General features: G+C 38.8%; 1 protein-coding gene across 1 annotated transcript; it reads left to right on the forward strand.

Annotated features, from left to right (window-relative positions):
* Positions 1–991: 991 nt before the first annotated feature.
* On the forward strand, positions 992–2,286 carry K441DRAFT_701259 (uncharacterized protein). Its single transcript, XM_067653321.1, has 3 exons — positions 992–1,114; positions 1,163–1,452; positions 1,514–2,286. The coding sequence occupies exons 1-3, from the start codon at positions 1,080–1,082 to the stop codon at positions 2,161–2,163; spliced, it is 975 nt and encodes a 324-aa protein (XP_067497050.1). The 5' UTR covers positions 992–1,079; the 3' UTR covers positions 2,164–2,286.
* Positions 2,287–11,925: the final 9,639 nt, after the last annotated feature.

Genomic DNA, 11,925 nt, shown 5'->3' on the forward strand with positions numbered 1-11,925 from the left:
TAGGGGCATGGTTGGGCTCTATTATAGATATAATATATAGAGTAAGAGATAAGCTTTTAAATAGAGGTATTGGCGAGCTAAGTAGCGCTATATTAGGGGGCGATATATAACATTAAAGGCAATTAAACTGTTATCTACTAGTAAGGCTATACAGCCCTTATAAAAGGCGCCCATAATCCCTTAGACCCTTAGAGAGGAATCCACCTCGGCGCTCTATAATTAGCTGCTAAAGCTAGCGCAAGCGCTAACGCTCGTGGCGTACATTAGGCTGCGGCGCCGGTTGCTAATTGGCTTAGGAGTTTATAGGAATCACAGGGGTTACAGAGGTGTGGCGGTGCCAGCCGCTGATTGGCTCAGGAGTTTGCAGGAGGTGAGGTGGATTTTCTCTCCGAGGGTCTGTGTCAACTGAGATAAAAGTGGCTAAGCTTCGACGATTTAATATCACGTGGCCGAGTAAGCGTGCTTATAAGTGATATCGAATAGCAACGAAGATTATTTGGCCCTTAATATTGCCACCGCTAGTAGGGAGGACGGCCGACCCGCTCTTACCACACGCTTATTGTGAACGGCTTTTTAACGCAAGAGAGAAGTTGGGGTCGATTTTTGCCACACAATGGCATGTACGTGATGGGGTGGGCGCCAAGAGTTTCCAATAGCAGGGCATACCAGATCGAGATCCTAGAAGAAGGCGGGGGCCAAAAACCGGGGGCACTAGGACGGGATTAGAACGGTCCAAGGAAGCTAGACCAAGCTAGCACTGATTGACACTTCCTTCGGGAGGGGAACGCATTGACCTTAGAAGCATGAGTTGAGATTAAAAATGTGTATGTTCGCCATGAGAAACTTACTATGGAGAAAGTTGAAATGTAGCCGTCGTGAAAACTGGTTGGGTTCAGCAACTGCGTCGGAGCCGAGCAGCCACAAGGAGGGGTTTGTGGCTAGTGGCGTTACAGATGCGGCGGTGCTTATCCGCCACAACTTCTGGCGCCCACTTTCTCGTTTGACCTCAGCTTCTAACTTAGAATTCGAAACTTAATACTCTAGCTACATATATTTACTTCAATTACTCTAGGATAACAATGTCTCTGCCGTGTCTGACGGACCAATTTGGCAGGTAGGGGTCTCTGATTAGGTGCAATAGTGCAGGCTAAAGAACAAGCAGGTTCTTGAGGGAATCTCCGATTAAGGTATTTGTGGGGAGTGATCGGGCGGTTTATTACGTCCATCCTGGGGTCTTATCGGCCTGCAAATCATCCACTACCGATACTCGCATGAATGGCTCATGGAAAGACGCCGGAGACAGCGCCATTGACTGGACGGATTTTGATAGCCAAACGATCGAATGCGTCCTACACTACCTTTACACTGGAGACTATCATGTGGTCAATTTGGCCGAGGAGGCGCTAATCTCAACCATAGAAGATGAAGAGATTCATCTAGAGCAGTCTGAAGGTGAGTTAAGCCGTGATGCAGCATAGGAATCTCAACTAACGGTATTTCACTATTCGTACAGAAAAGCAGCTTGACCCCAACGAAACATCTCAGTCACCTCAGACCGATTTACCAGACGGGGATTCTCTCATGCGACCCCTTACCCCCATACGTGCGTGTCTTGATGCCGGATTGCCAGCAGAAGGCATACAAACGGCTGCTGGAGCGGTTGCTAAGAAGGATTTCAAAGACCACGAACACAACGTAGGGCCATCGGTCCTTGTGCATGCGAAGGTGTATTCTTTTGCTCATCGACATTTCTTCCTTGAGTTGGGAAAACTCGCCTTGCAGCGGCTCACGCAAATACTCATTCTTGTGCCCTGCAAGCAGACGTGCTTATTCCCGTACCTCGCGGATGCTATTCGTCACATTTACGGTACGACACCAGGGCCGGAACTTCAGGAGGATCCTGCCAGGAAACTGCTGTCACAATACGTCGCCATTAATTATACAGACCTTACTGGGGAGGAACTAGATAAGCTCGCCGTTGAAGGAGCTGAATTTATGGTGGACCTCTTAAGCAAATTGGCTAGACAAATAAATGACCTTACAACAAAGACTAGGGAATTCCAGATGATCCTCAAAGATAAAGAGGAAGAACTTCAACGGGCTAGGCAGGAAATACAAGAGTGTGAGAGTGCGAATATGAAGAAATCCGACTGGGATTTGTGAATTAATTTAGCAAAAACCTCTGCTCTTTCACCTTTCCGCCTCCTTGTCTGCTTGTCCGAAGATGAAAGTCAATACTCGAATTCAAAACATAAGTAAACGAATTCACATACTCATGTTTCTGCCTGTTGACACCGCGCCATTCAGTTGACTCATCAATCGTGCTACACGGCCCCTAAACGGACTGCTAGCGCGCGTCAGTGCGTTTCAACACAAATCGACCTTTTTCCATACAAATTCTGTCAGTGCGGTGGCTCGCGCTAGCAGTCCGTTTATGGCTGGATCTGCCTTCTGTTGCTTAAAATATTCGGGCGGTTAATGAGCCGAGACCCATGCGTTAGTCTCCACAGGTGACTTTGTTCTGCCACCTTCCGCTTACGCGCGCAAGCGCAGTGTCCGCCTTCAAACCACAATCCCCTCACTTGCAACAAACCGACTCAAGGCATGCCGATGGATACTATCAGTGCCGGGATAGAAAATGTATGCCTTCTTTACTTCCCCTTCGCGTTCAATTTTTATAACTAATGTAACTATTATAGGAACTTACGATCCTTTAATATAATGTCTGCTTTAAGCTTAACTGGCTCTTAGACACAAATCTAAAGTATTCCTAGCTAATCTGTGATCAGGCGCTTATGCTTTCCGCAGCTATTAATTCTGTAGCTATATGCCATGTTGCCATTAGAGACTTGTTTGAAGAAGATTTATAGAATTATAATAGTAATTTCATTAATCCCAGCAAGCTCCTTTTAGCTTCTAGCTTATCCCCTTTACCTATAGCTAAGCTAGCTAAATAGATCGAGGCAAGCACTGCTAATCAGTTTTCCTCTTATGACGGTAATTTAATGCTATCTCGAGGCGTTAACACAACCCCCTAAAAGTCTCCCGCGCCTTCTCTTCGACACCTTTTATCCTATACAGAAAACTAGTTCCGCTCCGCAGCTATAAACTCATTAATCTAAAGTACGGAGATATTGCAGCAAAGTCCTAGTAGTTAACCCTATAATTATACAGATAACCAGAAAGGAGAGAAAGAACAGTTGCTGTCTTAGGTAGACAAGCAATACTGTAAAGAGCCTTAACAATTAATTAACCATAATCTCTAATATGCGAGGTAGGACGACCAAATATATATATGTAAAGAGGGGCAGGATAAGGCAGAGCTGGATAATATTTGCGGACGGGATAACGTTATAGAAGAACGTACAAAAGACGTCTCTCTTATTAGATGTAATCCTAAACCGCAAAGTAAAATATACTAGAGAGAAGGAGCATAATCGCCTATGAATAAAAAGTAACTACAGCGAGCTAAGCCTACCAAAACACTAAACGTAGCAATTACTAGGTCTGGAAGGACGACATCAGAGCGGCTTCGGAGTAAACGAAAGTTAATAATTAGCACTCCCATAAGGTCAAGAGGCTATAGAAATAAACTCTAAAGGAGATTCCACCCATCTATAACTACAAATTTCCGTTAATAGAGATATATTAAACCTTTGCTAACCGCAGCTCGTCAGACAATTTTAATAGGCTCTGGCTCCTTACTCGCTTATTCTTCGCGGTTGCTAGCTAAGACGCTTTTATGCAGCTACGGAATTCCTATCTCACCATTTAGGAGAGCATAAGCACAGTTATTCTTTCTTCTAGTAACACAGTATCCGCAAACATAGAGTCTCTGGATTAATTGGATGTCTTACTTGCTATAGCCTTCGTTATGAAGCGATTCTACCTAATTGGATTGGTAGAAGCTCACATATAGCTAGAACAGAATCACCGGCTTTAACCAGTCTAGTAGACTAGACGTTAGCGGAATAAAGAGCGAATATTAGAACTAGGTTATTGCGGCTAGGCTACTTCCCGCACTCTAGACGACATACTATCCTAGGCGTATCCTAAACTTATAAGGTATATAGTTAAGTATAATAAACGACTAACTACCTTAAAAAATAGACTTAGTTAGGGACGCAACTGGCACATACTAGCAGCTCAATTTAGCACTAGTATCCTTACTTTAGTCCCAACTAATAGTAATTTTAGTATCTATAACCGCAAGTAAGCTTCCTTCCTGCTAGTAGAATTTATACTAGGCTAACTTCCTATAGTATTAAAAGACTTCCAGTAGATAATTTTTAATTGCTTATTAATATTTTAGATAAAGAACGTGGTGGTTTTCTCTGTAAATGCAGCTAACAGATGACTTACTTTCTTAATCTCCTCTTAAGACCAATTCCAGAGAGAAAATATATGCTTAAGGATATAGATAGATCCCTCGTAAAGAAGAAGCCATTTGACTCGCCAGGTTTGATTAAATACCTAGAACTAGATAGGTAAATATTAGCGTAGATTTTTGCAGTATATAGGGATGCGTATTAATTATATACATAGATTATTACTGTTAATGTACGACCATACGGGACAGCACTAAGCCACCGGGACGTATCTAAAGAACTTACTCCACGCCTCAAAAACGTATGTATATATGTATGTATATATATATATTTTATTATAGCCATGCATCATCTAAGGTATAGGCCGTTACGGAGCGCTAGCTGAATACTTCCTGCCCCAACATACTTGCTCAACACTATGCTTAACCAAAGAAATAAAGGAAAGTGATACGTTACTATTAGAAGTAAGTCGGAGTTTAGAGGCGAGCCCAAGTGCGTAGTTTTCGTCGCCTTGTGTCCGCAGGGCTGTTCCAGCGTCGTGCGCTTCTTAATCGGCGACGCACTAGCGGAAGCACGTGAGGTGGAGGCTCGCAGTGTAGTCGGTTAGAAGGTGTAGGTAAGAGAGGGGATCCTTAGAGTATTCGCTCATTAAAATCGGCTTGTGCGCTTACTGCATCTTATTCGCTTAGATGTAAACGTCCTATCTCCTTCGCAAAGTAGATCGTAGCTTTGACCGCGCTAATGTCTGGGAAACGCCACCTCGACAAGGGTGTGGCCAGAGCGGTTCGGCCGCCCTCCCTACTAGCGGGGGCGAGTTTAAAGTATCTTATGCTTTAGTCATCTACTTGTAAATACCGCTAATTATACTGCCATTAAACCCGTTTAAGTAATCCTATAAAGATACTTTTACTTAACTAGGTATATATAGAGATAAAGAATTAGCTAACCTTAGTCTAGAATAATTATAGGATAAGACTATATAGACAGCAGCCTATTATATAGGGCGTACATCCCTTACAGGAGTAGTTTGTTAAGTTTAGAAATACTAAGGACTGCTATATAATTATTAATAAATATAGGTAAGAATATACTAGCTCTAATTACAATTATTGATTCTTTAGCATAATCTTCTACCCACTTATAGTTAGCAATTTAGTAACAGCAAAATCTATAATAAGGCCTTAGCCTAATCTTTCTAAAAGTAAAGCTAGGCTTACCGGATAGTATATAAGTTCTATATTAGTAGCTCTAGAGTATACAAAGGAGCGTTTCAGCATTTACCACTTCAGCACACTACGCTTAAAGCTTTTTAGTAACCTTCTCTTTTAAGTCTAATTCCCGTCTTACTTCTCTATCCCCCCTATAAATTATCATAGAAGCTACTTAGTTAGTATTATATTATTGAATTTATATACGTAAGGAATACTAACATTAACAACGTAGAGAGGTCCAAACCTTAGAAGTTAACTAAGGAAAGATCGTTACTAAGGAGCAATTCGATTCTAAGAGAGCGGAGGTACTTAAAGAAACACCCGACCGCGTACTACTGCTTAAGACTCCCGCTAGTGATGCGGAATTCATAGAAGAGCTACTTGGTATTGAGAAGGGTACACTCCTAGAGTTCGCTTACAGCTTTATAAAAGGCGCGGAAAGCTACTCCAAGTGCGGCCGTCACTACAGTATCCTCGACTTGACAAAGACAGGCCTTCAAGTCCATAGCAAGCAATTCCTAATTAATACCATTTTTGGAAAGCATGGAGGATATCTCTAAAATAACAGTACGCAGATTTATAATTGCTATAGTTGTAGTAAGAAAGCTCCTAAACCTGTGATTTATATTACCTAATTCTATAGGTGCGCTTAGGTAGTGACGGCGTGCTTACATTATAGGCTTACGGGCCTACTACTTAGCAGGCTGCTTAGTAGGGAGCTATTAAAGCAGCTTCTCTGCTCGCTAGTTTAATCTATTTAAGTATCCCATTATATACCCTTAAGTTTATTACTAGAGCATACCGATTATAATATTAGGTTAAACTCCTTAAGTAATATAAATAGCTTAAGTAAGATGCGCAAGTTTCTAGCTGTGGTTTAAGGCCGAAAAGATAGCGTCTATCCTAGAGCGGTAAGCCTAGCTTTACTTTTAGAGAGATTAGGCTAAGGCCTTATTATAGATTTTACCATTACTAAATTGCTAACTATAAGTGGGTAGGAGATTACGCTAAAGAATTAATAGCCAGCGCATTCTTACTTATATTTATTAACAATTATATAGTAGTTCTTAGTATTTTTAAACTTAATAAACTACTCCCGTAAGGGATATACGCCCTATATAATAGGCTGCTGCCTATATAGTCTTATTCTATAATTATTCTAGACTAGGGTTAGCTAATTCTTTATCTCCGTATATACCTAGCTAAGTAAAAGTATCTTTATAGGGTTACTTAAACGGGTTTAATAGTAGTATAATTAGCGGTATTTATAAGTAAATAACTAAAGTATAAGATACTTTTAACTCGCCCCTACTAGTAAGGAGGGCGGCTAAACCGCTCCGGCTATACCCTTATAAAGTGACGATTCAGTTCTAAAGAATTAAGTTAGTAACTAGAAGCACGGCTAAAGTTAAGCTAGGTTGCTAGGACTATAAAGCTAGAGGCCTATATATATAACTCCGCACAGCTATAGGCTGAGCTTTAGACCGAGTAAATTATATAGTACTGGTTACGTAAGATATGCGGGATTGTATCGCACTAGCCTATATTAATAATTACTTTTATTAAAGGTACCAACATATATGGCGACCTTGCGTAAATCTCTATGCGATAGCAGCCATAATGTAAATAGTTGCTTTTAAATACTATAGTGAAGTTTGCAGGCTTAGATAGAGCTATTCTATAGGTTTTAATAGCGGCAAGAGCATAATAATAGTGCTATAGCGGGAGAAGCCTATTTTACGATTAAAGGAGACTCTCTATAAATTAGGCGCGGCGATAACAACGTAATAATAATTTTTAGGTGCGAAGGTGCTTGCTATATATAGGATCACCTATAGTACATATATAGTAGGAAAATATAATAGGCATTTAAGTGTGTATAGAGTTTAAGTAGTGTGAAGTTAAAGTACCCTTTATATTTTGCGGTATAGTGGGTTTTGCGCGACCTAGGACGGACATTAAAACGGATAAGTTTGATTAGTTATAAACCGGAAACATTATATTTTAGATTATTATGGCTTAGTATTTAACTAAGCCCTGTAAAGCCTTAGTTTAAGCCATATTAGGTTGGCTTAACTTTTCCGCGCCCGATCTTTAATCCTCGCGTTTGCTCGCACCTTACTTTCTTCCTTACACTTTTCTCCTTAGTTATTTCCTTATTGCAAGACACCGCCGACGTATTCTTGACCTCCCTGTATTTATTTGCTATCATACCGTCCTTATATACTACCCTCTTTAATCTCCCCTCCCCGTCTACCTACCCGCCTACCACATCGGCCCTCCCGATGTAGCTCTTAGCGCATTCTCCCGCAATGGCGAATCTCTTTAGATTAGAGATAATCAAAATAAAATCCATTAGAGAGGGACTAAATGGCTTTTATAATTCATTTAACTTAACTTATAAAAATCTAGGTATCTCTAACTCTTTAAATATGTCGCGTTAGATAAGTAATAAAGGTAACCGTTAATTTACCTAGTGTAATCTCTATCTAACGCTCGTAGAACTAAAGGATATTTTACTTAATCTAATACTCGCTCTACAGAGCCTTTCCACTTCTTATTTATTACTATCTAACGGCGGCAATAAAAGCCTTTTTAGTGATCTATTAAGACTTAATTTAGCGGTTAATTCTAACGGCTTTAATATTAAACAGTTCCTACCTCTCCTAAATGTAATCCTTTGTATTAAGCCTAACGAGATCATTTAGGAGAAGGTATACGCTACCGTAACAAAGTCTATACCTCCTCCCCAACCGCTGCCACTCTATATTTAATAAACCCCACATTTATATAGTATAGGCAGCTTTACTAACTTGTCTAAATATAGGAAATACGTGGATTATATTCTAAAGGAGGAGCTAGGCCCTCTTTATATAGGGATTCCTAGCTTATATAAAGCATTCTTTAAGGGAGTAAAAGGTCTTAAAGAGGTAAGCGCCGCCGTTTTTAAGAAATACGGGGAAGGGGACAATCCACTATACGCTGAGGGCGGCTAGCGTGACTGGCCTAAAGGCACGAAAAAATGTAAAGTCCTAAAGTAGTTCGATAAGCTAATTATATTATTTCTAGACTTTATAAAGAAGTATAGGTTTGTTCTAAAGGTATAATAAAGACTAGTAGAGCATACTTAGCAGCCTTTATAAGAATCTACGGCCGACTAAAAGCTAGATATCGGCTTTATAGATAATCTAATAGCTAGCGAAAGCTTCTAATGCTATTAGTTGTATATACTTATGTTAGAAGAGCTAAAGAGTAATCTAAACACTAATATAGCCTTAAAGGCACGGTTCGATTTAGGGAAATATATAAAAGAAGTCTTCGCCACTTAGGACACTTATCGCTTTATCCTAAGCTTTACCCTCTATAGATCTATTATATGTCTATAGGAGTATAACCAGATAGGAGGCATCGTATTATTACTATTTAATATTAATAAAGACGGACTATAATTTACCTTGGTAATACTGGGATTTCTATAAATAAATAAGGAGTAGCTTGGGTTTAACCCTACTATTCTAATATTAGACGGCAAGCGATATATTAAGGTCGTGCGCAATAATTAGACCAAGCGTCTTATCCTTAACAAACCTATAAAGTGGGCACGCTATATCGCTAGTTAAGCGACTACTTGCTAAAAAGCACACCGTAAGGGGACACCTAAAATACCCCTTATTATTAAAGACTTATAGCAGTACCTAAAGCGTAAGGAAGAAGGCAAACTGCTATATAAGATATTAAAGAAGGGAGTGGTTAATGTGGCTAGGTACTATTACTATAAGACTATTCGCGTAAGTGGATAAGATAATAACATCTTTAATATCCGTAAGGGGCTAGATATTACAAAAGCGATAAACTATAAGCTAGAAGGCCTAATAATGCCTTTAAGACTAGCTAGAGTATAAGGAAGTATAAAAAAAGGTTAAAGTTCTAGCAGAAAGAGGTCTTCTAGCTATAGCGCCCTATTACTGCCCGGTAAGCGCCTATATTTAACCTCTCTAACTAAGCGCCCTATTATATAAAATCGCGTATACTAACGCGTTATTACTAGTAATTACGGGAAGCCTCTTTATAAGGTAAGCTCTTGGGCTATAATGCTTACTACACTAGAGGGTAGCATTAAAGGATATAAGTCTTTATATACGCGGGCCGGTATTATCTAATATAACATTTTAATAGGCAACCTTATAATAAACGAGGAAGATAATAATCCTTCTTAGCTGGTATTCTTAATTAACTTCGATCTTGCAATTAAAGAGTAGCGGAAAGGGCCTTTAGGAGCGCGGGGTAAGACTAGCATAAGAGCGTTTATAGCGATTAAAGTGCTCCTAGGCAAGATATACTTAGCTTAGCATAATTTTAAGTCGTTTTTTTAGGTGCTATTCTAGATCTGCATTTACTATAATAGGCTAAGTAAAGATATTGGGCCAACGGAGTTCGAGTATTAGAACTATAAGAGTGATAGAAAGTTAGTAGGTTTAAAAAAGAGTGTTATAGATAACGAAGGGGATTTTCTTAAGAGTGTAGATAATAACTTTTCACCGTACTATTAGCCACTAATCCCTTAGGTTAATAGATTACAAAAAGTAGTATTTCTAAGCGGTGGGAGGCGAAAGGGAAATGATAAAAACTTCCTTCTTAAATAAAGGAGGTGCTTTAGGAAGTAAGGAAGGATCTAAAGGTACTTATAGAGTAAATAGAATAATATTTTATTACTCTTCTACTGCACAAGTGAAGTTTTACGGAGATTTGGGCGGCTAAGGCTAGGTAGCAACCTTTAGTTAAAACGTATATAAAACAGCGTAGGGCAAGTCGCCTAGGCTAAATAAATCTAGGAAAGTAGATAACCTAATCTTCCGCCAGATTACTAGGTCCCTATACTCTATTATCTTATATAGGCTTTATATTTCTATAAAACATATAATCTACTCCCTAGCCTATTAGAAACCGCCTTATGCCGCCTAAATAGAGGCCGTAGGAGAATTAATCCCTTACTCTAGCTAATCCCCTACTTAAATAAGTCCCCTACTTAAACAAATCCCCTACGGGAGCTAATGCCTACGTATTTCGCCGCCCTATAGGAACTAATCCCCTACTCCTAATAATCCCCTATAGGATGCGATCCCCTACTCTAATAAATCCCCTATAGGATCCACTCCCCTATAGGATCTACTCCCCTACGCTAATAAATCCCCTACGCTAATAAATCCCCTATGTTAACAAATCCCCTATACTAATAAATCCCTTATAGGTGCTAATGCCTATATATTCTACCGCCCTATAGAAACTAATCCCCTACGGCTTATATTCCTGTATAGGTTTAGCTCCCCTACGGAAGCCACTAGCTACGTTTTCCTCTCCTATACGGGAACCAATGCCCTATAGCTTCCGTTCTCCTATTCCTAAATCTACTAGCAATTCGCCTATATAGTTTTTAATTTTATCCGTATAGTATAAACAGCTAATAGATATAATAATCTACTATATTTTAATCCTATATTAAAATTTAATTACCTAGATTTTATATCCTATTTCTTATAATATCCTATACGGAATAATTTAATAAAAAATCTTATAGAAACTAGAATTTGTGTTCTATTTTAAAAATATATTTATAAAAGATAATGTTTTATACGGGATTTTTACTAAAATTATCTTTTTATATCCAGCTTTTAAATACCTCTTTTGATATCCTCCTATACGGGAAAAGTGGCTATAAAAATAATACTTTTATTATTTTCTATCCCGTACGGAACTTTATTTAAAACCGTTTTATTTATACTAATTTAATAGTATAAGTAAGTTATATCCCGGGGCACGAAATATATATAGTATTGTATGCTCTTTAGGATAGTAGTAACTGTCAATTCTATTAAGGTAGACTACGTAGTCTATATACTAACGCGTTCCCCCCTAATTAGTTAGTGCTTTAGGAGTGCACTAGACGCGTAAGCGGGTGGTTAGTGCACTAAACGCGTAAATGCGTAGTTAGTATACCGAACGCGTAAGTACGCGGTTAGTATAACAGGTGCTATAATTATACACGTTTAAAATTACTAGCTTTTCTTTCTTTATTTTCTACGCTATCCCGTATAGATAGTATATCTAGAAAAATAATAAAGTTCTAGTTTTTCTATATTATTTTTAATGGAAACCTACTTATATAACTAACTCTATCCAGTAATATTAGATTCTACGTTTTGGGATTAAGGCTATGTATCTATATTACGTTAAAGCTATATAACGCAAAGTTATTAGGATATATATATATATATATATAACTAGTCAATAAATAGTATAGTTAAGTAATATACTGCCTCCAACTATTAATAAGTATAAATAGGAAAAAATGTAAAGAAGAAAAGAAAAAGATAGCTAAATCCTAAATG

Source organism: Cenococcum geophilum, assembly GCF_001692895.1.
Source record: "Cenococcum geophilum 1.58 unplaced genomic scaffold K441scaffold_85, whole genome shotgun sequence".
Lineage (NCBI taxonomy): Eukaryota > Fungi > Ascomycota > Dothideomycetes > Gloniales > Gloniaceae > Cenococcum > Cenococcum geophilum.

Coding starts and splice junctions, on each gene's coding strand:
- K441DRAFT_701259 (XM_067653321.1), top strand. CDS start 1,080: ATGTCTCTGCCGTGTCTGACGGACCAATTTGGCAG. Junction 1,115..1,162: donor CTGACGGACCAATTTGGCAG/GTAGGGGTCTCT, acceptor AAGAACAAGCAG/GTTCTTGAGGGAATCTCCGA. Junction 1,453..1,513: donor TCATCTAGAGCAGTCTGAAG/GTGAGTTAAGCC, acceptor CTATTCGTACAG/AAAAGCAGCTTGACCCCAAC.